We start from the raw sequence: 27,755 nt of genomic DNA on the forward strand, positions 1-27,755 counted from the left end.
AATAGACGTTTAGTGTGGTATTTAGAGACACACAACAGTCTCTCCACTCGTCAATATGGCTTTCGTAAGGGACGTTCTACCATAGACCCCTTACTGCGCTTGGATACGTATGTTCGTAATGCCTTTGCGAATAACCACTCAGTTATTGCCATATTTTTTGACCTTGAGAAGGCATATGACACAACTTGGAGGTATAATATTTTAGCCCAAGCCCACTCCTTAGGCCTTCGAGGCAATCTACCATCCTTCCTTAAGAACTTTTTAACTGACAGGCATTTCCGTGTTCGGGTTAATAATGTGCTCTCCCCGGACTTTGTCCAAGCTGAAGGTGTCCCCCAGGGATGTGTTCTGAGCACAACACTTTTTCTCCTTGCTATTAATGATTTGGCCTCTAGTCTTCCATCAAATATTTGGTCATCACTCTATGTTGATGACTTTGCTATTGCCTGTGCAGGCGCTGACTGTCACCTCCTTACAGTTTCTCTCCAGCATGCAGTCGACCGTGTTTCCAATTGGGCCACCACACATGGGTTTAAATTTTCCAGCACTAAAACCCACCAAATCACTTTCACTAGACGCTCTGTCATCTCTGATCATCCTTTGTACCTCTATGGCTCACGTATCCCTGAACGTGATACAGTCAAGTTTCTGGGCCTCCTCTTTGATCGTAGGTTATCCTGGAAACCTCACATTACCTCTCTGAAGGCAACTTGTCACAGCCGGCTGAACCTTCTTAAAACCCTTGCTCATCTTTCGTGGGGAGCTGATCGTCGAACCCTCCTTCACCTACATTCCACCCTTATTTTATCGAAACTTGATTATGGTGACCAGATCTATTCAGCGGCATCTCCTGCTACTCTCTCTAGCCTTAACCCCATTCATCACCAAGGATTACGTTTATGCCTTGGTGCTTTTCGCTCTTCCCCTGTTGAGAGCCTCTATGCAGAAGCGAACGTTCCATCCTTATCCGATCGCCGTGATGCCCATTGCCTGCGCTACTATGTACGCTCTCATGATCTCTGCAATCCTTCCATTTATAGAATGGTCACTGATATTAGTAGGCATTCTTTATTTGTTCGCCGCCCGTTTACTCCATCCCTTCTCTCTCTGCCTTCATTCGCTCTTGTCTTCTCTTCAACTACCACCTTTCTATGTACATGTAGCATCTCACTTTTCCCTACCCCCCTGGGAAGTTCCAGCTGTTCGAGTCTGTTCTTTCTCCCTCCCTTGCTCGAAAGCCCAACTGTCTACGGTCGCTTCCCGCTCTCTTTTTCTTGACCACTTTCACTCTCATTCTCATGCCATTGCTGTGTACACAGATGGCTCTAAGTCTTCTGACGGCGTAGGATTCGCAGCAGTGTTTCCGGACAGCGTCGTACAAGGGCATTTACTATCTTCAGCTAGTATTTTTACTGCTGAATTATATGCCATCCTTACAGCACTTATCCGTATTGCATCTATGCCTGTGTCATCATTTGTGGTTGTCTCAGACTCCCTTAGTGCTTTACAGGCTATACAAAAATTTGATACACCTCACCCCTTAGTCCTCCGTATCCAACTTTGGCTACGCCGCATCTTTACTAAGCATAAAGATATTGTTTTTTGTTGGGTCCCTGGTCATGTTGACGTACAGGGCAATGAACAGGCAGACACTGCTGCGCGGTCAGCAGTACATGACCTACCAGTTTCTTACAGAGGTATTCCATGTACGGACTATTTTGCTGTAATATCTTCCCACCTTCACACCCGTTGGCAACAACGTTGGTCTACTATGCTCGGCAACAAACTTCAGTCTATTAAACCGAGTATAGGTTACTGGCCGTCTTCTTATCACCAGTGTCGAGGTTGGGAGACTACTCTCTCCCGTCTTCGCATTGGCCATACTCGTCTTACTCATGGATATCTCATGGAGAGGCGTCTTGCTCCTCTCTGTGAGAATTGCCAAGCTCCATTATCAGTCAGCCACATTCTGTTGGACTGCCCACTTTATCAACGAGCACGCAGAATTTACCTCTGTCGTCGTCTTCGCCCCGCTGCTCTCTCTTTACCTTCCCTTCTCGCTGATGGACCCACCTTTCATCCGGACTCTCTTATTGACTTTTTGACAACGACTGACTTACTTCACAAATTCTGATACTTTCAGCCCTTTCTACTTGTATCTCTTGCTACCCTCTACCCCCGTACTATCCCCTGCCCCGCTGTTTTCTGTAACCTGCTGATCATCCCCCCTCCCTCCTGCCATCCAATTCCCTTGCTTCCTTCCCTACCCTGCAGCGCTGTATAGCCCTTGTGGCTTAGCGCTTCTTTTTGATTATAATAATAATAATGGGATAGAAAATGCTCGAGAAGGAGAGAGATATAAAGAACATATTGTAACCCACTTATTCAAGTGGATACGGGCTGCAGTGTAATGCAGCGAGGTATGGACAAATAGTTGACAGTACGGAATATCATTGCGTAGAAGAAGGGCACTTTCATTAAAGGTCCCATCCGAGAAAGGATCCGAAGAATACAATAAATTATAGCCTGAGATAGGTTGGAAAACAGCCGAGTGTAATTTTGGTTCTTGTAAGCAAGCACCAACAGGGGAAAACCTGGAAAGCAACATCTGGAGCTCACCCCGATTACCCCTGAGGCCGCGGATATTCCACTGTAAATAGGCCATGATTGGCGATGAAGAAAATATCAGGAATCTGTAGATAAAGGCACCTACGGACTAGAGGGGTTAGAAAAGTCAACGTGTGGTGGCATTGGAAGATGTTCAAGTAGCGAAGGAACGGAGCGTTGCGAAGAATGGGGTTGTGAAGATGGAGGAGAGGGAAGAGAAGGAACAGGAAGTGAATCAGTGTCCATTGAAGGTTTAGTCTCTGCAATATATTCTGAAATGGCTTCAAGTGTTTCTGAATTCAAAGATGTATGGGAGACCATATTGGAGATAGGAGGAGGAGGGTAAGTAAAGATTGGGACAGTAATGGACTGTACCAAAGTAGAGGGGGAGGGAAAAGTGTAAGGGACTGGAGATGAAGTGTGGGGGGACACAGAAGAGGCAGAAACCTGGGAGGTGGCAGAAGAGGGAGAAACTTGGGAGGGGACGGGGGTGGAAGGCATAGTACGAGGAGGAGGGTGAATCTCCACACTTGTAATAGAGCCAGAAAGAGGGGAAGAACTAGGTACAGAGACTGGAAAGGTAAAGTGTGGAGGTGGAAGAAGGGAAGGAAAGGGCAAAGAAGATTTGAGCAATGTGGATTTTTTGGACTTCTGAGAAGTAGAGGGGCGATTGGTATTAGGTGTCGTACGAGGTCTTGTCGATACTGGGGCTTGTGAGGAAGGACGCGAAGATGTGAGAACAGACTGAGTTGTAGTCGGGACGTCAGAGCCAAGGACAGCAAAAGGATTAGATGCCGTAGTGGCTATGGGAGGGGTAACAACAGAGGAGGCTGCAAAAGATGGGACCCCAGAAGTGGGGGGATGTTTGGAAACACGAGAATAAGAAACACGGGGTAGTCTCCCTTGGAGGCGGAGATGAGTAACTGCCATAGCATAAGGGAGACCTTCTGCCTCTTTGAGGCAACGGATTTCACGTTCATTTAAGTAGACCTGGCAACGGCGGGAGTACGAAGGGTGAGCTTCATTACAATTAAGGCAAGAGGGAGGTTGACTGCAAGATGTATTAGAATGGTCGTCGGCACCACAGACTGGGCATTCGGCCATAGATCTGCAATATTTCGCTGGGTGACCAAAACGCCAGCAATTTCTACATTGTTGCGGTGTAGGTATCACCTTTCGAACTTGTAACCGATGTCCCGCGACATATACAGAGGACGGGAGTTCTCGGCTGTCAAAAGTTAAACGAGCCACATTGCAAGGGTAACGTCTCCGCCCCCGGGCAGGAAGGACATAAGTGTCTACTTTGAGGATTGGGAGATCCTGGAGTTCCAGCTGTTCAAAAATGTCATTGCCACATGACTGGAAATTCTGTTGGACTATGGTATGGGGCAGAATGACAGTACCACTACAAGAATTGAGAGAAAGATGTTTTTCAATAGTGATAGGAGTAGTATCGATATTCGAAAGGAGAGAAAGATCATGAGCTTGGGTAGCATTCTGGACAGTGACGATGCGCGTACCGCTCTTGAGAGCGTGAAATGAAATATCTCTGCCAACATGACGCAGGAGTGCTTTGCCAATACTATGGTCAGAAAGGTAGGCAGAAGAAGAAGTTGGTCTTAAAGTAAAGAATTTAGTCCATTGTGTGGTCCGAAACTGAGCGTGGAGAGGGAGTGCTTGACGTGTCGGTCTTTTCCGAGTAGAATGGGAAGGTAACGAAGGAGCATCATCAGGAGATTAACGTTGGCGTTTAGGAGTAGGACCGGAGTTGGTCCGGCATGAAATGGGCAGGCGATTCGAAAATTGCCGTACCATAGAGGGAGAAGCCGGAAGCATAGTCAAAGGAGAGCGGAGTTCAGACAAATCGAAGGAGTCAGTCGAAGCCCCGGTACCTGAAGCGGGTGAGGAAACAGCACCAGCAAGAGGTACAGGGGCATCAGGAGTGTCCGAAGAGTGGTCTAAACACAAGGCAGGGTCAGAATGGGGTGCGGTATCAAGAAGGGGCCCGGGGGTAGTGGTTTCATGGACTAGGGCTGCCATGGTTAGGTTACTCCTTTGCTTTTTGTTTTTAAGAAAAAAAAAAAGAAAGAAGAAAAGAAAATAAAAATAAAAAAAAGAATAAAAAAAAGGGGGGAGCGGGGAGGAATAGTTCCCAGGAGGAATGAAAGGGCCGGAAATCTCCCTCCGCGCCCAAGAGGACTCGACACCGCTAGTAGCGCAGATGCAGCATGGAACCCGTGCCATACCCTACCCTTCATGCCAGTAAACCAGCAATCCGGGATAGCAACCTCACATCTGCCGAGCTACCTCGGTGGACAAAAGAGAGGGCGGCCGGATATCCGCCACAAAGCATACCTCCTTCAGCCACCACCCCCGGAATCCGAAAGGTGGCTTCCAGAGATACACCTGTCGCCCAAAAGACACCCAAAGCTACTCCGGGATACAGGAGAGGGATCGGGACATCCCCAGGCAATCCAGATTCCACGGCAAACTATGCCACCGCCAAGAACCTCAACGGAATGGGATGGGCCCCGGTGTCCTTTCCCCTACCTAGGAACTAGCGCGCCTGTGGGAGAAATCACGAAGGCCAAAAAGAGGAAGGGCAAAAGGGAGGGGTGAGGAGGAGGAGGAGGAATGGAAAAAGGGGAGGATGGGATAGGGGAGGGGAGAATGGGGGGTAATTAGGTTCGGTCTGAGGAAGAAGACCGACAGGGCTAATTCCTCAGACCAAGAGCCTCTTCACCACGCCAAGGAGCCCCCCTTGAAGAGGGGGTGGTGGAGTAGCGATGTATGTTAGAGACAATTTAAATTGTTGTGTTAGACAAGATATAAAAGTAGAAGCGTTAGCCACTGAATCTGTTTGGTTACAGCTTCTCGAGGGCCGAGAAAAACTAATTTTGGGTGTGATTTACAGGGCCCCAAGCTGTATAGTCCTTGTGGCTTAGCGCTTCTTTTTGATTATAATAATAATAATACAGGGCCCCAAATCTTGATAGGGAGTGCAGTAAACTTCTATGGGACAAAATTCGTAAGGCATCTACATACGAAAATGTTGTGGTAATGGGAGATTTCAACTATAGACAGATTGACTGGAGAAATTTGACAGGAAATTTAGAGTCGGGTGACTTTCTTGATACGATCCAGGATTTTTTTTTAAAACAGTTTGCGACAGAGCCAACTAGGGGAAATAACCTCCTTGACTTGGTTCTTGCCAGTAGGGAAACACTAATTAATAATCTTGAGGTTAATGATGAGCTTGGGGAAAGTGATCACAAATCTCTCAGTTTTAATGTATCATGGAATTCCCCTAATAATGGCAATCAAGTCTCCGTCCCTGACTTTCGCTTGGCTGATTTCATAGGACTGAAAAATTACTTAGGTGGGCTGAACTGGAATGACCTAAGGGTCAGGTAGGTGGTGATGGTTGCCGATATGATGCTTTCCAGGGCATAGTTCTAGCTGCTCAGTCAAATTATGTTCCAAATAGGGAAATCAGATCAAACAAAAATGATCCTAAATGGATGAACAATAGATTAAAATATCTGATTGGTCAAAAGAGAGGCATATATAGGCAAATCAAAAGAGGAGAGGGGCAATTAAGAAATCGATATATTCAGTTAAAGAGAGAAATAAAAAAGGGAATTAGAAAAGCAACAAGAGATTATGAGGTTAAAGTTGCAAGAGAATCGAAGACTAACCCAAAAGGATTCTTTCAGGTATACAGAAGTAAGATCAGGGACAAGATAGGCCCACTCAAAAGTTCCTCGGGTCAGCTCACTGACAGTGATAAGGAAATGTGTAGAATTTTTAACACATACTTCCTCTCAGTTTTTACACAGGAGGATACCAGCGATATTCCGGAAATGATGAATTATGTAGAACAGGACGATAATAAACCGCACGATTAGGGTCACAAGTGACATGGTCCTTAGGCAAATAGATAAATTAAAACCTAACAAATCCCCAGGCCCTGATGAACTGTATGCAAGGGTTCTAAAGGAATGTAAAGAGGAGCTTAGCAAACCTTTGGCTAATCTTTTCAACATATCACTACAAACTGGCATGGTGCCAGATAAGTGGAAAATGGCAAATGTGATACCTATTTTCAAAGCAGGTGACAGGTCCTTAGCTTCGAACTATAGACCAATAAGCCTAACCTCCATAGTGGGAAAATTTATGGAATCAATAATTGCCGAGGCAGTTCGTAGCCACCTTGAAAAGCATAAATTAATCAACGAATCTCAGCATGGTTTTACAAAGGGGCGTTCCTGCCTTACGAATTTATTAACTTTTTTCACTAAGGTATTTGAGGAGGTAGATCATGGTAATGAATATGATATTGTGTATATGGACTTCAGTAAGGCTTTTGACAGGGTCCCACATCAGAGACTATTGAGGAAAATTAAGGCACATGGAATAGGAGGAGAAATTTTTTCCTGGATAGAGGCATGGTTGACAAATAGGCAGCAGAGTTTGCATAAATGGGGAGAAATCAGAGTGGGGAAGCGTCATGAGCGGTGTTCCACAGGGGTCAGTGTTGGGCCCCCTGCTGTTCACAATCTACATAAACGACATAGACGAGGGCATAAAGAGCGACATCGGCAAGTTTGCCGATGACACCAAAATAGGCCGTCGAATTCATTCTGACGAGGACATTAGAGCACTCCAGGAAGATTTGAATAGACTGATGCAGTGGTCGGAGAAGTGGCAGATGCAGTTTAATATAGACAAATGCAAAGTTCTAAATGTTGGACAGGACAATAACCATGCCACATATAAACTAAATAATGTAGATCTTAATATTACGGATTGCGAAAAAGATTTAGGAGTTCTGGTTAGCAGTAATCTGAAACCAAGACAACAGTGCATAAGTGTTCGCAATAAAGCTAATAAAATCCTTGGCTTCATATCAAGAAGCATAAATAATAGGAGTCCTCAGGTTGTTCAACTCTATACATCCTTGGTTAGGCCTCATTTAGATTATGCTGCACAATTTTGGTCACCGTATTACAGAATGGATATAAATGCTCTGGAAAATGTACAAAGGAGGATGACAAAGTTGATCCCATGTATCAGAAACCTTCCCTATGAGGATAGACTAAGGGCCCTGAATCTGCACTCTCTAGAAAGACGTAGAATTAGGGGGGATATGATTGAGGTGTATAAATGGAAGACAGGAATAAATAAAGGGGATGTAAATAGTGTGCTGAAAATATCTAGCCTAAACAGGACTCGCAGCAATGGTTTCAAGTTGGAAAAATTCAGATTCAGGAAGGATATAGGAAAGTACTGGTTTGGTAATAGAGTTGTGGATGAGTGGAACAAACTCCCAAGTACAGTTATAGAGGCCAGAACGTTGTGTAGTTTTAAAAATAGGTTGGATAAATACATGAGTGGATGTGGGTGGGTGTGAGTTGGACCTGATAGCCTGTGCTACCAGGTCGGTTGCCGTGTTCCTCCCTTAAGTCAATGTGACCTGACCTGACTAGGTTGGGTGCATTGGCTTAAGCCGGTAGGAGACTTGGACCTGCCTCGCATGGGCCAGTAGGCCTTCTGCAGTGTTCCTATGTTCTTCTGGCAAGACAGTGATAGAGTGAATGATGGTGAAAGTTTTTCTTTTTCGGGCCACCCTGCCTTGGTGGGAATCGGCCAGTGTGCTAATAAAAAATAAATAAATAAATATATTACATGTACTAACTTATAAAAAGTATAGTACATACTCACCTACTTAAGATATATATATTGTTTTTTGCTTACACTAAATAAAAAATTTAGAATTCTGGGCTACTGTTCAATCAAAAATAAATTATTTAACTACCTGAATTTATGTAGTTTTTTTTTTTTTTTTTTTTTTTTTTTTTAGAAAAATTAAAAACTTAACCCTTTCAGGGTCCAAGAATTTTCAAAAAATAATTATTTTTTATGAAATGGTAGAGAATCTTTTTCTGAAGGCAATAAAACAAAAAGTACGAAATTTGATGGAAAATTGACGAAATTATGCTCTCGCGAATTTTGATGTGTCAGCAATATTTATGCATCGGTGATTTTGCCGACTTTGACTCCCATTTTAGGCCAATTACATTATTCCAGTTGACCAAATTCTTAGCTATTTCACTAGTATTACTTCTATTCTATCGAGTGAGCACATGAAATTGCGAAGTCAAATGCTTCAACTACAAAATAACTTGATTGGAAATTGGTAATTTGGCCAATTTAACACAAAGTTCAAAATATTTAAAATTTCAAAATCAGGTTCAGAATAAACAATGCAGGCATTCCTGGCACTAAACTAACATTTCCTCTGTTCATTAGTTATGTTTTCTGGCTTTACAAATTAATTCCATTTTGATTTTTTATTCACAATGAATTCTTATTCAAACCAAAAAATAGAAGATTTACTGTTATGCAATATTGTAATAATTGTATAAATAATATCACCACACTTGTGAACGTACATTAGACCCACCAGCTGGCGTTTATTAGACGTGTGAGGGCATTTGTTTACTCTTGAACATTTCTGCTACTTTGAGCTCAGTTTCAAGCCATTTCCAGTACTAAAACCAATCAAAATCATCTCTATTTCTGTAATATATCTTCCATTCTATCAAATGAGACCAAGAAATTGCAAGCGCAACTATAAAAAAAACATACGAAAAAGCTGCAAATTTGCTGTTTTAATCGAAACGGTCTGGTTTTTTCTCATTATGCACTGTGTGCTGCAGGATTTGTTTTATGTGGTGCACACATACTAGATAGATGTATTCTCTCATATCTAGGCCCAAATTTACCACTCACAGCTTATCAGTGAGCTGAGCTCATGGCATAGATCTACAGTTTGGACCCTCAACTCAGTCATAGAACTACGGCATGGACCCTGAAAGGGTTAAATTTGCATTATTTGCAGAATCAAGATTTATAAGGAGCATAACCCTGGTTAATTGTGGGTATTTGAATGTATGGCCATTTTTCTTCCTAAATCCTAAATATAATTGTCTTCCTATTATGGTGAAATTCTAATGGCTGATTTTGAGTTTTTACACTTCTACAGACTGTCCTGTAGCCAGATTTCCTCGATGTCTGCCTCATTAGGCATAATACTGCTACCCACAGCTTGCTAACTTGCAGAGTTATCACATTCTGACTACTCTCTACCTCACACAGAACTAGTTTAGTTTCATAAAAGACTTATCTTTGTACTGGGTATATTTCTTACAGTAGAATTATTTAGTAAGACAGTTACCTGCCTCATAATCCACATGCAATATGAAGTGTATAATACTGTACAGTAAAAAAAAATGTTAGGTTCCAAAAATCTCAAACTCCCTAAACAAAAATCATGCAATTTCAAGTAATGTGTAAGCTGCCTTTCATCTAAAAGTTTGGGTAGGTAGGTAGCATGAAATAATTATTATAATCAAAGAAAGTGCTAAACTGACAAGGGTCATGCAGCACTGTGGGGCAGTAAATAGCCGGGGTTATAAACAGCTAGGTGGAGAGGGGAGAAAAGGGCTGGAAGGAACGCTAAGGGCTATGTGTTAAAGTTTGTACAGTAAAGCAGTTGCTGACAAAAAGTCAAAGATTACAAGTCAAAGGCAGGGCCGTCTGCAAGAAGGTAAGATAAAGTAAGAGCGGTAGGGCGTCGTCATCGTTGGAGGTAAATCCTTTGAGCTCACTGGTAAATTGGGCAATTCACAAGAAAGTGAAGAACTGAAATAGGGACCTGACAAACCTCACAGAGGAATAGGGTGTTGTTCCACGAGATACCCATGGGCGAGTATGGCTGATGCGGAGATGGAAGAGCACAGTTTCCCCGAGTATGGCAATGGCGGTAAGAAGATAATAGAGTGCAATCTGTTATGGTGGGGTATCGTGAAAGATTAAGCCCCAGTAGAACTGGGTACTTGGTGCATGCGAGATCACTGGTGATCAAGCAATCTGTCCCTGCGAGTTTGCCAGATAATGGTCACTCTCCACCTGCAAGCTCACCTGTGGCTAGGTACTTTATACACCAGTGGGCTCACTGGTGACTGGGCACTTGGTACAAATTAAAAATGCTGCACTATTATTATTTTTGTCTCTATTGGTTGACACACAGTACCCTTAAGTTCCACATTTATTCTAAATGTACAGTATGAATATTTAAAGAATCCATATAACTCTGCCATGTTGGAATAATAATACTCTATAATCAAATTAAGCACTAACTCTGAAAGGGTCACACAGCACTGCACGGAGGCTGTACTAAAGGAGGAATATACGGAGGTTAGGAGGGAGTGAGGGGCAGGAATGTGCAAGGGTTAGCGGGGGTAGGAGAGAGTGCGAAAGATAAAATGCAAATACCATGTTGGAAAAGTATACTCAATAATCTGCATATATTCAGGCATCTTCAATATCTTATTAAACTGTAGACATATATACATGTATATTGATTATTAGGCCAGTAATGACAGTCACTAGCAGTACACACAAAATCCTATGCATATTTACATTCAATCTAAATGTATGAATGGTCAAATATAGTATTATATTCTTGGAAAGCAATTAATGTTCAAGGATTTTACTCCTACAATATCATATGTATACATAACTTGTTATTTTCTTCTGTAATTATGTTATTTTTATTTTTTGTTAACACACTGGTCGCTTCCCACCAAGGTAGGGTGGCTCGAAAAAGAAAAACTAACACTATCATTTACTCCATCACTGTCTTGCCAGAGGAATGCTTACACTACAATTATAAAACCAGCAGGCTGGACTCAAGTCCGGCCTGCTGGTTTCCCTGAATCCCTTCATAAACATTACCCTGCTCACATTCCAACAGCTCCTCAGGATGTTGAGAAAATTTATTTATACCAGCTCTGCTTAATCTTTTTATCAGTTTCATTCAAGTTAGGATTATTTAATAAAGGTCTTGTAAAATAAAGTAATTCTCTTGGGTACCATTATTAATAGTAAATGATAAGAGATTTTTTTTTTTTCCAACAAGTCAGCCGATTCCCACCTAGGCAGGGTGACCCAAAATGAAAATACTTTCATCATCATTCAACACTTTCACCTCATTCATTCATAATCACTTTTTGCAGAAGCACCCAAATACAATAGTTTAGAAGCATAAAGATACTATATAAAAAGTGACCTGAAATAATATAATAAACTAAACCATATAGAATATATCAGGGCCCCAATTATATATACACCATCCCATTACACATCCCTCCAAACTGCCAATATCCCAAACCCCTCCTTTAAAGTACAGGCATTGTACTTCCCATTTCCAGAACTAAAGTCTGGTATATAAAAAGAACCGGTTTCCCTGAATCCCTTCACTAAATATTACCCTGCTCACACTCCAACAGCTCGTCAGGTCCCAAAAACCATTCATCTCCATTCATTCCTATCTAACATGCTTGCTGAAGTCCAAGCCCCTCGCCCACAAAACCTCCTTTACCCCCTCCCTCCAACCTTTTCAAGGAAGACTCCTACCCCACCTTCCTTTCCCTACAGATTTACACGCTCTCCATGTCATTCTACTTTGATCCATTCTAAATGACCAAACCACCTCAAAAACCCCTCTGACTAATACTTTTAACTCCACACCTTCTCCTAATTTTCACACTTTGAATTCTCTGCATAATATTTACACCACACATTGCCCTTGGACAGGACATCTCCACTGACTCGAACTGCCTCCTTGCTGCAGCATTTACAACCCGAGCTTCACACCCATATAAGTGTGTTGGTACCACTATATTTTCGTATATCCCTTTCTTTGCCTCCATTGATAACTTTTTTTTTTGTCTCCATGTATACCTCAACACACCATTCACCTTTTTCTTTTCCCCCCTCATCAATTCTAGGGTTAACCTTATCCTTCATAAACCCATCCACTGACATCAGCTCCCAAATATCTGAAAACATTCACTTCTTCCATACTCCTTCTCTCCAATGTGATATCCAATTTTTCTTTATCTAAATCATTTGATACTCTCATCACCTTACTCTTATCTATGTTCACTTTCAACTTTCTGCCTTTACACACCCTTCCAAACTCTTCCACTAACCTTTGCAACTTTTCTTTAGAATCACCCATAAGCACAGTATCATCAGCAAAAAGTAACTGTCAACTCCCATTTTGTATTTCATTCCCCAAATATTCACCAGACCACTTACGGTTAGTCGTGAATGTTAGAAAGCGGCCAGCTGACTGAGTAGAAAGCTGGTTGGGTATAAAGTGTATTGTAATGCCTAAATAGCATCACAGACCTCGCCAGGCATGCTCAGCTTGAAGTTTTCACTTCTTCATAGCACTAAAGCAAATTTATGAAAGAAAACATTTCAGGTTTCCATTACTAAATCTTCTTGTGAAAAATATGTTCAGTGAAGAAACGTTTAGTGAACATTTACTACAGTCAGCTCTTATAAAGCTCCTTCATATAGAGCAATTTTTTTGCAAGTGCAACTGAAAGAGTTCAGTGAAAATTTAATAGCACTTTCTATGAGGATTTTTCTATCTACTTTTCAATTTTGAGTGTACTTCTCAACTGTATTTAGGGAAAAATTGAATCATACAGTGGCTGCTCTTAACTATAACTATAAAGCCATTAACCAGATGCCATGAATGATTACATGGCCTCAAAAATTACTGATAAAAAGACAGCCACATCTGAACATCTGTTAGCCCTATGATATTGGGTTAATATTTTTTGTTTGCTACTTTCCAAGAATACATCACAGTTTATTTTTGCACCATTCATCGACATATTTGCTCCAATAACAATCAAGAAAATATTTTAAAATCTCCAAAACTCACAACTTAAAAATCCACTTTTTTTTTTTACTTTACTGTACCAAACAAATAAGAACCCATCACAACTGCACCAAATGATGAAATATCAAAGACAAGTGAATATGATAAATAATAATTAGAAAAAAAAAAGTGGGATGGTGAAAATTAGTGGTGGGGGTGAAGGGTTACAATTACTTTACCAAATTAGGTGGTGTAGCTGACAAGTTAATCCTCACTCCACTAAATACATTACTGACCCCACATGCATAAATCACAAATATAGTTCTACAGACAATACTGTCCCTGGATTCAGTAGAAGGTTGCAGAGTCATGGCTCTTAGATATTAGCATCTCTTACTTCATTACCCCAAGTTAGTGTAGTGTGCAGATTAGGAACCTGGTCTTCAAGTTATTTCTACATATGATACAGAATGAGACATCTCATCTACACTATATTAATTTGAATATTTTTTCAATTCTATGTGATAAGCACATAATTCCTGTGTATTTTCCAGTTTGGTTATCTTACCATCCTCAAGATGACAGAACAGCATTCTAAATGACAGCAAAGTATTTTGAAGAGTAATTAATATTCCACAAATAGCATGACATCTCATTATGAAAGTTCTCATAATCAACTACATTTCCTGGCCTTGTCTACATATGCATTGTTATGCTCTCTAAACATTAGTTGTTGTTCTTCTTTCAACGTACCAGCCGTATCCCACCGAGGTAGGGTGGCCCAAAAGGAAAAATGAAAGTTTCTCCTTTCAAATTTAGTAATATATACAGAAGGGGTTACTAGTCCCTTGCTCCCTAAACATTAGTTATCAGATATTAATATTCTTAAAATATCTGTTCTCACCATTTTATGAAAATCTGACTGTTTTAGATCATGTACATATGGTACAGTATTGGTTTGAGTTCCATATTTTCCATATTGAAGCAGGTGTAATTTGTCATTGTTGAGCTTTTTTTTTTTCCCTGTTGCCCAGTGGAATACTTGAGTGACAATTGATTGTAATTTTTTTTTTTGTCATCTACCCAGGCAGCTTTTCTGCTGGATCATCATTCACAGAATGTAACAAAATATAATTGATATTTTGTTTTATGCAGTTCACTTTGCATTTTTTTTCAATGACTTATGATGAGGTTATACAGGAGAAAGTGGTAAACCCACTGGAATCAGGTAGCACTTGGCAAATGAGAGGCAATTCAGATGAATTCAAGGAAAAGGCTCAATTTCTTGAATCAAGAACCCCTATCAGTATAAAGGCACTTCACTCAAGGAGAGAGAATGTGTAAAGGCCCAAGCTTTTTTTTTTTTACTAGGCAAATTCTTTTTGTTTACCGTCACTCTGTGATCCAGTGAAAATTTGACTACTACAGCTCCTCCCTACGTTATCTGTTGTGCCTTTTGACTTCATTTCATAAGCTAGTATTTCATTGTCAAATGCCTTTGCAATAATGTCTAGGGTTAGGAATTTTTTTTCTTACAAAGGGAGGAAGGAATATAATGTAACCCAGAAGCTGGAGAAACTATTCTACATAGCTTAGTATCTATTTTTTATATTTACATGTTTGGGGTGCCAGGTGTAAATGATAATGGGAGCCCTTTGATTGAACTTTGTATAGAAAGGGGTTTAGTTATAGGTAATACATATTTTAAGAAAAAGAGGATAAATAAGTATACAAGATATGATGTAGGGCGAAATCACAGTAGTTTGTTGGATTATGTATTGGTAGATAAAAGACTGTTGAGTAGACTTCAGGATGTACATGTTTATAGAGGGGCCACAGATATATCAGATCACTTTCTAGTTGTAGCTACACTGAGAGTAAAAGGTAGATGGGATACAAGGAGAATAGAAGCATCAGGGAAGAGAGAGGTGAAGGTTTATAAACTAAAAGAGGAGGCAGTTAGGGTAAGATATAAACAGCTATTGGAGGATAGATGGGCTAATGAGAGCATAGGCAATGGGGTCGAAGAGGTATGGGGTAGGTTTAAAAATGTAGTGTTAGAGTGTTCAGCAGAAGTTTGTGGTTACAGGAAAGTGGGTGCGGGAGGGAAGAGGAGCGATTGGTGGAATGATGATGTAAAGAGAGTAGTAAGGGAGAAAAAGTTAGCATATGAGAAGTTTTTACAAAGTAGAAGTGATGCAAGGAGGGAAGAGTATATGGAGAAAAAGAGAGAGGTTAAGAGAGTGGTGAAGCAATGTAAAAAGAGAGCAAATGAGAGAGTGGGTGAGATGTTATCAACAAATTTTGTTGAAAATAAGAAAAAGTTTTGGAGTGAGTTTAACAAGTTAAGAAAGCCTAGAGAACAAATGGATTTGTCAGTTAAAAATAGGAGAGGAGAGTTATTAAATGGAGAGTTAGAGGTATTGGGAAGATGGAGGGAATATTTTGAGGAATTGTTAAATGTTGATGAAGATAGGGAAGCTGTGATTTCGTGTATAGGGCAAGGAGGAATAACATCTTGTAGGAGTGAGGAAGAGCCAGTTGTGAGTGTGGGGGAAGTTCGTGAGGCAGTAGGTAAAATGAAAGGGGGTAAGGCAGCCGGGATTGATGGGATAAAGATAGAAATGTTAAAAGCAGGTGGGGATATAGTTTTGGAGTGGTTGGTGCAATTATTTAATAAATGTATGGAAGAGGGTAAGGTACCTAGGGATTGGCAGAGAGCATGCATAGTTCCTTTGTATAAAGGCAAAGGGGATAAAAGAGAGTGCAAAAATTATAGGGGGATAAGTCTGCTGAGTATACCTGGTAAAGTGTATGGTAGAGTTATTATTGAAAGAATTAAGAGTAAGACGGAGAATAGGATAGCAGATGAACAAGGAGGCTTTAGGAAAGGTAGGGGGTGTGTGGACCAGGTGTTTACAGTGAAATATATAAGTGAACAGTATTTAGATAAGGCTAAAGAGGTCTTTGTGGCATTTATGGATTTGGAAAAGGCGTATGACAGGGTGGATAGGGGGGCAATGTGGCAGATGTTGCAAGTATATGGTGTAGGAGGTAGGTTACTGAAAGCAGTGAAGAGTTTTTACGAGGATAGTGAGGCTCAAGTTAGAGTATGTAGGAAAGAGGGAAATTATTTCCCAGTAAAAGTAGGCCTTAGACAAGGATGTGTGATGTCACCGTGGTTGTTTAATATATTTATAGATGGGGTTGTAAGAGAAGTAAATGCGAGGGTCTTGACAAGAGGCGTGGAGTTAAAAGATAAAGAATCACACACAAAGTGGGAGTTGTCACAGCTGCTCTTTGCTGATGACACTGTGCTCTTGGGAGATTCTGAAGAGAAGTTGCAGAGATTGGTGGATGAATTTGGTAGGGTGTGCAAAAGAAGAAAATTAAAGGTGAATACTGGAAAGAGTAAGGTTATGAGGATAACAAAAAGTTTAGGTGATGAAAGATTGAATATCAGATTGGAGGGAGAGAGTATGGAGGAGGTGAATGTATTCAGATATTTGGGAGTGGACGTGTCAGCGGATGGGTCTATGAAAGATGAGGTGAATCATAGAATTGATGAGGGAAAAAGAGTGAGTGGTGCACTTAGGAGTCTGTGGAGACAAAGAACTTTGTCCTTGGAGGCAAAGAGGGGAATGTATGAGAGTATAGTTTTACCAACGCTTTTATATGGGTGTGAAGCATGGGTGATGAATGTTGCAGCGAGGAGAAGGCTGGAGGTAGTGGAGATGTCATGTCTGAGGGCAATGTGTGGTGTGAATATAATGCAGAGAATTCGTAGTTTGGAAGTTAGGAGGAGGTGCGGGATTACCAAAACTGTTGTCCAGAGGGCTGAGGAAGGGTTGTTGAGGTGGTTCGGACATGTAGAGAGAATGGAGCGAAACAGAATGACTTCAAGAGTGTATCAGTCTGTAGTGGAAGGAAGGCGGGGTAGGGGTCGGCCTAGGAAAGGTTGGAGAGAGGGGGTAAAGGAGGTTTTGTGTGCGAGGGGCTTGGACTTCCAGCAGGTATGCATGAGCGTGTTTGATAGGAGTGAATGGAGACAAATGGTTTTTAATACTTGACGTGCTGTTGGAGTGTGAGCAAAGTAACATTTATGAAGGGGTTCAGGGAAACCGGCAGGCCGGACTTGAGTCCTGGAGATGGGAAGTACAGTGCCTGCACTCTGAAGGAGGGGTGTTAATGTTGCAGTTTAAAAACTGTAGTGTAAAGCACCCTTCTGGCAAGACAGTGATGGAGTGAATGATGGTGAAAGTTTTTCTTTTTCGGGCCACCCTGCCTTGGTGGGAATCGGCCAGTGTGATAATAAAAAAAAAAATAATAAAATATGTCTTATTAAAATATTTTTTCAAAATATTTGTCTTAAGTAGGTTAAAAATGAAGAAAGGAAAAACAGGAAACATGAAAATAATAAAAAAAATACAGTACTGACCTTGACAGCATCTTGGAACATTCTAGTTAAACAATAATGTTAACAAAAATATAATTTTAGTTACCCATTGTCATCTTACAAGGGTCCTCAGTTATGCAAATCCCTTTGCAGTTTCCTCCCTGAATCCCTCACATTATTACTAATAAACTTACCTTCATTTGGCTTCTTCACAAATTTTACTCCAAGAGATTCAAACCTCTCGCATGCTTTTTGTACATCTGGAACCATGATTCCAATGTGACCTGAAAATATATAAATACATTATAATTTATTTAAAAGATAAAAGACTTAATTATTTAACACACTGACCATCTCTCACTGAAGTTGGGTGACCCAAGAAAAGGAAGTATATTCACAATCATTCTGTTGCTGTCTTGCTAGATGTGTGTGTAGATATCACAATGCAAATAACCACTGCAACTGTTATATCCCCACAACTCCCTCAAAGTGCAAGCACTAATTCCTAACTCCAAGACTCAAGCCAGCTAACCAGTTTCCCCTGAATTCCTTCATAAACATTACCTTGCTCAAACTCCAGCAGTATATCAAGCCCTAAAATCCAATTGTCTCCATTATCTCCAACTGAACATGCTCACACAAGCCTGCAGGATACTGAAGCTGATAACACTCAAAACCTCCTTTACACCATCCCTTCCTGGGATGACCCTTATTTCCTCCAGCCCCCTCCTCGCTGCAACGTTTGAAATCCACACTTCACCATACTCTGGTACATTCCCCCTTTTTGCCTCAATGGATAAAGTGCTTTGTTTCCACAGATCCCTCAATGCACCTGGAGTATACCTGGAGAGGGTTTCGGAGGTCAACACTCCCCCGTGGCACAATCTGAGACCAGGCCTCATGGTAAATCAGTCTGATCAACCAGGCTGTTACTGCTGGCCGCAAGTAAACCGACGTACGAACCACAGCCTGGCTGATCAGGTACTGACTTTAGGTGCCTGTCCAGTGTCTTCTTGAAGACAGACGGGGGTCTACTGGTAATCCCCTTTATGTATGCTGGGAGGCAACTGAACAGTTTTGGGCCCCTGACACTTACTGTGTTGTCTTAGTGTACTCATGGTGCCCCTGCTTTTCATTGGTGGAATGTTCCATCTCCAGCAGTGTCTTTTGCTTTCATAGAGTGATTTTCGTGTGCAAGTTTGGTACTAATCCCTCTAGGATTTTCCAAGTGTATATTATCATGTATCTTTCTCGTCTGCATTCCATGGAATACAAATCCAGGGACTTCAACGGTTCCCAGTAATTTAGGTGCTTTATTGCACTTACATGTGCCGTGAAAGTTCTCCGTACATTTTCTAGGTCAGCAATTTCGTCTGCCTTAAAGGGGGCAATTAGTGTACAGCAGTATTCCAGCCTAGAGAGAACAAGCGATTTGAAGATAATAGTCATGGGCTTGACATCCCTAGTTTTGAAGGTTCTCATTATCCATCCTATCATTTTTCTAGCAGATGAGGTAGATACATTGTTGTGGTCTTTGAAGGCGATATCCTCTGACATTATCACTCTCAGGTCCTTCACATTAGTTTTTCTCTCTCTTGTGTGGTCAGAATTTGTTTAATACCTTGATAAAGCTTTAATTTCCTAAAGTTTTCCATATCCGAGTAATTGAAATTTCTCTTCGTTGAACTTAATGTTTTCTGCGACCCATTTAAAGATTTGGTTGATGTTCACTTCGAGTCTTGCAGTCTTCGATGAAGGACACTGTCATGGCAATTTGGGTGTTATCTACAAAGGAAGACATGGAGCTATCGCTTACATCTCTGTCTGTCAGATATGAATGAGGAAGAGGAACAGGATGGGAGTGAGTACTGTGCCTTGTGGAACAGAGCTTTTCACTGTAGCCACCTCAGACTTCACTATTTACTATTACTTTTTTTCCCTCCCCCCAGTGTTTCAACGACCAATTCATCAAGTCCACCCTCAAGTATCTTAACATACATTATACTTCCTCCAAACTCTCCCCCTCCCTAGATTTTTTGCTACTCTCATCACCTTGCTCTTTTCTGTGTGTGATCCAATTTTCTTCTTTTATATACCCTCCCAAATTCCTCCACCAACCTTTGTAACTCATCTTCAAAATCTCCCATAAAGAGCCTTGCCATTGGCAAATTAATTATCTTTTAATCCCACAAGTCTCCAACACCCTAGAATTCACTTTTTACAATCCCATCTATAAATATGTAAAGCAATCATGGTGACATTGCACATCCCTGTTTAAGGCCTACTTCATTACTGGAAAATAATTTCCTTTCTCATGCATATACCGAGTCTCACTACCTGCATAAAAACTCTTTACTGCTCTTATTAACCTCATACCTATTTTATACATTTGCAACTTCTGCCACACTGCCCTCATGACAAAAAGTTCCTTACCTTTATCTAAGCACTGCTCACTTATATACGTGAATGTAAATATTTGGTCTACAGATACCTAAATCATCCTTGTTCCTCTACAATCCTCAGTTTTACTCTTAATTCTTTCCAATAATAACTACCATACAATTTATCCAGGATGTTCAACAGGCTTATTCCTCTATAATTTTCTTCTTGTCCTCCCCTTCCTTCTGCAAAGGAACTACAGTGGACCTCAGGTTTTCATCCTTAATCCATTCCAGAAGGTCGGTCAAAATCCAAAACGGACGAAAACCGAAGTAATATTTCCCATAAGAAATAATGTAAATCCAATTAATCCGTTCCAGACACCCAAAAATATTAACAAAAAATACATTTTTTAAAGAATAAACATAGTTTTACATACAGAAAATAATGACAAATATAAATGACTAATGAAATGGATAAATGAGCATTTAAATAACTATTACATATCTTTATTGAAGACTCATTGGTGTATGGAAGACGGCGAAGAGGGGAGAGGGAGGAGAAATTTTTGGAAGGTGAATCCCCCTCCATAAGGACTTCAGGTATCAAGTCCCTATCTGGGGTTACTTCCCTTCTTTGTCTTTTACTGGCACTGGACCCCTGTCACACAAAATATCTGTCCAGAGAGGTCTGTTTCTGGAGTCTAAGATTTGCCTAAAATGGGACGAGACATTGACATTGACCACGTTGCAGACACTGCTTGCAACAGCTTTGTTAGGGTGATATTTCTCCTTAAAACTTTGCAATTCACTCCACTTTGCATACATGTCCTTAATCACTGAAGAAGGCACATTCTCCCCTCTCTCTTCCTCCTCCTCTGAAGCAATTTCCTCAGCTGCAATCTGTTGCTGTTCCAGTTGAAGGTGTTGCAGCTCTTCAGTGGTTAGCTCTTCCCTGTGGTCGTTCACCAACTCTTCCACATCCTGGTCACTCACATCCAACCCCATGGACTTCCCAAAAGCAGTCACACTCGATAAACAAGCGCAAAAAACAATGGATTATTATGAAATGTTTCTGATGAACACACAGGGTAATGCTCTCAACAAAAATCAAAGCCAGACTGACTCAGAATGTGTGGGATGCTTTGTGTGGGTGCGGGCAGGCAGATACGTTCGATATGGCAGACCGATGAAAACTGAGGTGATGAATGAAAACTGGGACAAAATTTTGATGAAAAAAGTAGTCGAAAACTGAATTTGATGAAAACCAGGGCAAACGAAAACAGAGGTTCCACTGTATATGATGAACAAATATACCAACCACTCAGACTACATCCACACCTGCCTTTAACATTTGTCTTAATTCTATCTCAACTGCTTTACTCCACAGCATTCTACCCACTGCTTCATGCATTTCCCCCACACTCACATCAGGCTTTTCCTCAGTCCTACATATTGTGCCTCCCTTTCATCAATAGCTCCTCAAAATATTCTACCTGACCATTGCTGTCACTTTCCCGTCTGACTTCTTCCTACTTTTGTTCTTAACTACTAAATCCATTTGTTCCCTTGGCTTTCAACCTGTTAATTCCAATCTTATTCTCAGCAAAATTTGCTAATATAACCTTACCACTCTCTCTCCATATACTTTTCCCATCATATATGTATTTGCCTCTACACTGTAAAAACCTCTGCCTTGTCATTCCACCAATCGCTTTTCCTTTTGTTTTTTTCACCCACATCCACCCTCCTACACTCAAATTTCTGCTGCACACATCTATTCCATACTTCTTCATCCTCATTTCCTGTACTCTCTACCTCGCCTTTCTCCAAATAGTTTTACATATTTTTTTATTCCAACTATCTCCTCACTAATTTATTAACTTTCATTTCTCTCTTACCCACTGATGACATTCTCCTTGTACCCCCATCTACCTCTTACTCTTGCAGTAACTGCCACTAAATAATGCTCTGACAATTTTGTTGCCCCCTCTAAAATCATGCACATCCAGAAGTCTACCCATCAGTCTTTTATCTACTAATACATACTAGTCTAACAAACTGCTATCATAATGCTCCATTCCATATCTCAGCTGCTTATTTATCCTTTTCTCTTAAAATAAGTATTTATTTAACCTCTTTTTCTGAAAAGAAGTACTGCCTATTACCAAATCTCTTTCTATGTGTAATTCAGTTAGAAGCCCCATTATCATTTACCCCTGGTACTCCAAATTTACCTACTACACCATCATGTTGTTCCAACTTTAGCATTTAACCCTTAAACTATCCAAACGTAGATCTACGTCCATCTGCGGGGAGCTCCGAACGTAGATCTACTTTTTTTTTTTTTTTTTTTTTTAACTTTTTTTTAACATGCTTTCAAATGGGGAAAATCAAGTTTGGAGCGCTATGCACGTGAACCTAGATCTACGTTTGGACAGTTCAAAGGTTAAGTCTCCCTCAACAATTTTCTCACTTGATTTAAAAGTCCCTTAACATCTGCTTAATACCTCCTAAAATCACTCATCTCTACACACCTCTCTTCCCCAGGTGCACAAACACCTACTATAACTTGCTTCTCATATTGCTCCCTTATTCCAGCCCACATAAATCTTAACTTTAAACAATTATACCTTTCTTCCATAGTCAATTATTCAATATTACTGTTACCTCTTCTTTAGTTCTAGTTCTCTCAGATACAACCAATTTAACTCCATTTAGCCCTCACCACTGAAAATCTCCCACCCTCCTTTGGCTTTGTTTTGCTTAGTACTAGGTAATCCACCTTCCTTTCATTCATAACACTAACAATTAATTCTTCTCATCTGTAATACACCCACAGATATTCAGAATTTCCTTCTTTTCCTTTTTAGTAATTAATACAGGACAAAGAGTTACTAGCCTAGTCCTTCTACAAGGACAAGAGCACTTAAGAAGCTGGAAGGCTAGCTGGTCCAGTGGCTAACGCGACAGTCTGAAGTTTTGAGACTCTGACCACGGGTTCAATCCCGCCCGTGGTATGGTTTGTTTGCAATCGTGTCATTACGATTTCATGAGTCTGGAAGGAAACTCAGATGAGTGTGTATACACATGCATAAAATGCCTGAAAAAATAATTCAGACATCCTGTTTATTATTGTGAATATTGTTAAAAGCAACAATCTAAACATTACAGAACAAAATCTTGAATATTTGGTACTTTTTTTTTTTTTTTTTTATTAAGTTGGCCATCTCCCATCGAGGCAGGGTGACCCAAATAGAAAGAAAATCCTCAAAAAAGAAAATACTTTCATTCAACACTTTCACCTCACTCATACATAATCACTGTTTTTGCAGAGGTGCCCAAGACAACAGTTTAGAAGCATATACGTATAAAGATACACAACATATCCCTCCAAACTGCCAATATCCCAAACCCCTTTTTTAAAGTGCAGGTATTGTACTTCCCATTTCCAGTACTCAAGTCCGGCTATATAAAAATAACTGGTTTCCCTGAATCCCTTCACTAAATATTACCCTGTTCACACTCCAGCAGCTCATCAGGTTCCAAATACCATTCGTCTCCATTCACTCCTAACACACTCATGCATGCTTGCTGGGAGTCAAAGCCCCTCGCCCACAAAACCTCCTTTACCCCTTCCCTTGGTCATCTGAAGCCATTAGGGCATACTTTCATTCAGATTCTTGAAGTAATCGGTGGATAACTGGTTGACCCAAATATCCTTGATCGCCTGCTGCAGGCACAACATAGATGAAATGTGACAGCATTCTATTTCCTTTTTCATGATATTCCAGGTATTCTCAATAGGACTGAGGTCTGGACTATTCCTTGGCCATTGTAAAACCTTACTGTTTTTCTGAGCAAGCCACCTGGTTACTTTTCTGTCCTTGTGACAGGCAATAATAATTCAGACCAGACTCCGTTATAAACATTAATGGTCATATTGTTGAGCTGGAGCTGTACTAGTGTCAAGTAATTATGAGCTAAGTGGATAAATATGAGTTGTTCAAAGATGAATAGTGAGGAAAAACCCATATACGTACTGGCTTGGAGACAAAGTCACCATATGAGAAATTTCTCACGATACTGGACAAGCAAAGTCCAGCATAATGCCAGTACATGTACTTTATGCTGTTGCCCGTGGCCTCCCACCAGACGTCGTTTCTGCTAAAAAACCTCATACTGGATGGCCAAAGATGTCTGAACACACAACATTACACATAAGATTACATCACAGCTAAAAGAAATGCATCCTAAACTCCTAGGTGACCTCTTCATTCGGTTTGTCCAATATTTAGTCTGCCTGTCGTGCTGCATGAACCCCTCCCCCACGCTCACACCCTGTATGAAGAAGGAATGCCTGCAATTTGCCAGGAAATATGTGCACTGGATTGTTGATGGCTGAAGAAAAAGCCATGGGGTCAGATGAATCCACATTTCAGCAAGGCGTGGCATCCCTCTTCCATTAGCAGGCATGACTCTGCATACACAATGAGTACTATAAACATCCACAGCACATAATGGTTTATACTTCTTCCCCCAAAATGTTACAATGAATGCTGACTGCTACATATCACTGTTCTCGAGTACCACCTGCTGAACATTTGTGAAATATATGGCTGCACCACTTTTTCACAGGATATTGGCCTCTGGCAGAAGGCTAAAAAAATAGCCAACTGGCTTGCCAAGAATACTGATGTTTTTACAGTGGCTAGGGAACAGTTCAGACCTCAATCCTATTGAAAATGCCTGGATTATCTTGAAAAAATGGAATCCTGCCACATTCCATCCATGTTGTGCCTTTAGCAGGAGAAACAGGACATTTGGGTCAACCAGTTACCCATTGATTACTTCAGGAATCTAAGTGAAAGCATGCCCAAATGGCCACAAATGGTCATCAAAGCCAAGGGAGAGATGAGAAAATATTAACGCAAGAACTAAGTATAACAATTTCTGTTTTATGATGTTTATACTGTTGCTTTTTAATGATTTTCATAATAATAAAGGGGAGGTCTGCATTATTGTTACAGGCACTACAAGGTCGTATCTAATCTCTATTTTTAAATGTTGGCATAACAGAGTATTTGCCATTTTCCATTATTTGGTTAATTTGCATTTTTTATAGGAGGATTAACCCTTTGACTGTGGGTGTTGTATAAATACGTATTAATATGCCAAAATTCTAGGAGCTTCAAATCAAGAGGGAGAAAGCTGGTAGGCCCACATTTGAGAGAATGGGAGTGTGGTCAGCGTGAGCAGTATAAAAAAAAAAATCCTGCAGCATGCAGTGCATGAGAAAAAAAACTTCCACAGTGTTTTTGGGATTAAAACGCTGAATTTGAGGTGCATTTTCGTATAGTATTTATAGTTGTATTCTTGCTTTCTTGGTCTCAGGTGATAGAATGGAAGACATATTACAGAAATAAGTGATGATTTTGATTGGTTTCATGATGAAAAGGACCTTGAAACCGAGCTCAAAATAGCAGAAATGTTCGATTTTTGCTGATGTTCAAGAGTAAATAAATAGCCATTCTAATACACAGTCAGGAATGGGTTGACATTATTTATACAATTATTACAATAATGCAGTAGTCTGCACAACAATAAATCTTCTATTTTTTGTGTGAATAAAAATTCAAAATAGAAAGCAAGAGTAATATAAGAGGGGCCTGGAGATGTGACTAATGAACAAAGGAAATGTTACATTAGCATCAGGAATGTCTGCAGTGTTTATTTGGGACCCAATTTTGAAACTGGCATCTTTTTTAATTTCTGACCACTTTACTGGATAGTTGAAATTGGTAGATGGGCAATTTCTCGTACTCATTCGGTAGAACAAATGGAGTTCTAAAGAAATAGCTACGAGTTTGGTTGACTTGAACAATGGAACTGGCTGAAAATAGGGCTCAAAGCGGGCGAAATTGCTAATGCGTTTATCGCCGAGATCACTAACTTCGCGAGTGTAATTCCATAAGTTTCCCATCAAATTTTGTATTTTTGGTGTCATAAACATCGGGAAAAGATTCTATCATTTCATAAGAAATTTTTTTTTTTTTTTCAAATATTTTGCGAGACAGACACTTCAGTATTTGGGGTCTCGACAGTCAAAGGGTTAATAAGGCTATGCACATTTGTTGTCACTCTTGAGTACGCACAAAATTCCCCATAATAAAAATACAGTGGACCCTTGAATTTCGTCCCCCTTGAAAAACGTGAATTTCGGAAATCGGCAACTTTTTTCATCAAAATATTGGCTCGATTTTCGTGATTTGGCTTAGAAATCGGTATTTGTATGAAACGCATCCGAGTGGCCTCCCAGCAGCCGTGGGCACACAAACGCCATTCAGTGTCAGTTTGGCATTGCATCTCGGCGAGTGACAATCACCTCACGCATTCATACGATAGATTTCTTAATGCGTTTCATTTGTTTTAGTGCTGGCAACTGCTAAATAAGCCACAATGGGCCCAAAGAAAGCTCCTAGTGCCAGCCCCTTGGTAAAGAAAGTGAGAAACACGATTGAAGTAAAGAGAAAGATCACAGAAAAATTATGAAAGTGGAGTGTGTGTGTGTGGCAGAGCTCTCCAGGATGTGTACATGAAGGCCCATTCAACCATCACTTCCATCGTGGCGAAGAAAAAGAAATCAAGGAAGTTGATGTTGTGAAAGGGGTGAATATGCTAACAAAAAAGACTGCATATACAGTGGTCCCTCAATAATCGTCCGGCTTGAAAGTCATCCATTTCGGAAATAGTCCCGTTATTTCGTCAAAACATTGGCTCGCAAATGGTCCATTAACTCGCTAATCGTCCTTCGTCCGGGACGCGTACTCACGCTCTGAGCCACCTGGGCCTGCCTTCTCAGCCATTGTGCCATTGTTTACCAGTGAGCGACGGTCCCCTCACTTGCTCCTACGAAATATTTCATAATATTCCATTGATTTTAGTGCTTGCAAGTGCTAAATAAGCTACCATGGCTCCAAAGAAAGCTTCTAGTGCCAGCCCTTTGGTAAAGAATGTGAGAAACACATATAATTTATGAAAAAGTTTGTAGAAAAATACAAAGGTGGTGGTGGTAGAGTGGAAGCAGTTGTGATAGAGGTTGATAGTGGTAGTGATGGTGGTAGAAGGTAGTAGTGATGGTGGTAACAGTTGTAATAGTGGTAGAAGGTGGTAGTGATGGTGGTAACAGTTATAATAGTGGTAGAAGGTGGTAGTGATGGTGGTAACAGTTGTAATAGTGGTAGAAGGTGGTAGTGATGGTGGTAGAGAGTGCCTTCTTTAGTGATTCAGCAATTCTACCAACTCCTCCAATGTTGTTGGAGTTATACAGGGCTACAGAAAACACCGGCGCCTAAGCTGCTGCTTCACCACCATTAAGGACGGCTTACTCTCAGTGGCCCTTATGTACCCAACAACACAATACAACACTTCTCGTGACATACGTAGTGACTTATTTTATTCATTCTCGAGTATATTCCACGTTTCTATGTTATTAAAATTGTTTATTATGTCATATTAGTTGAATTGTGATAGATAAATAAGCCATAGAGTTGATATTAGGGTCATATTCTCCAACAATAAACTTGTCATCCCTCCCTCACACAAAGAAGTCTCCAATAAGAACATA

At 40.6% G+C, this 27,755-nt stretch overlaps 1 protein-coding gene across 2 annotated transcripts in view; it reads right to left on the reverse strand.

Moving 5' to 3' along the window:
- Positions 1–27,755, reverse strand: part of Glo1 (Glyoxalase 1) — a 104,024-nt gene that overhangs the window by 16,281 nt on the left and 59,988 nt on the right. For both annotated transcript variants that reach the window (XM_053781441.2, XM_053781443.2), the window contains exon 5: positions 17,945–18,034. In XM_053781441.2, coding sequence (XP_053637416.2) covers positions 17,945–18,034 — 90 coding nt within the window. The remainder of the gene's footprint in view (positions 1–17,944; positions 18,035–27,755) is intronic.

The sequence above is a fragment of the Cherax quadricarinatus genome, chromosome 53 (genome assembly GCF_038502225.1).
Source record: "Cherax quadricarinatus isolate ZL_2023a chromosome 53, ASM3850222v1, whole genome shotgun sequence".
Classification (NCBI taxonomy): domain Eukaryota; kingdom Metazoa; phylum Arthropoda; class Malacostraca; order Decapoda; family Parastacidae; genus Cherax; species Cherax quadricarinatus.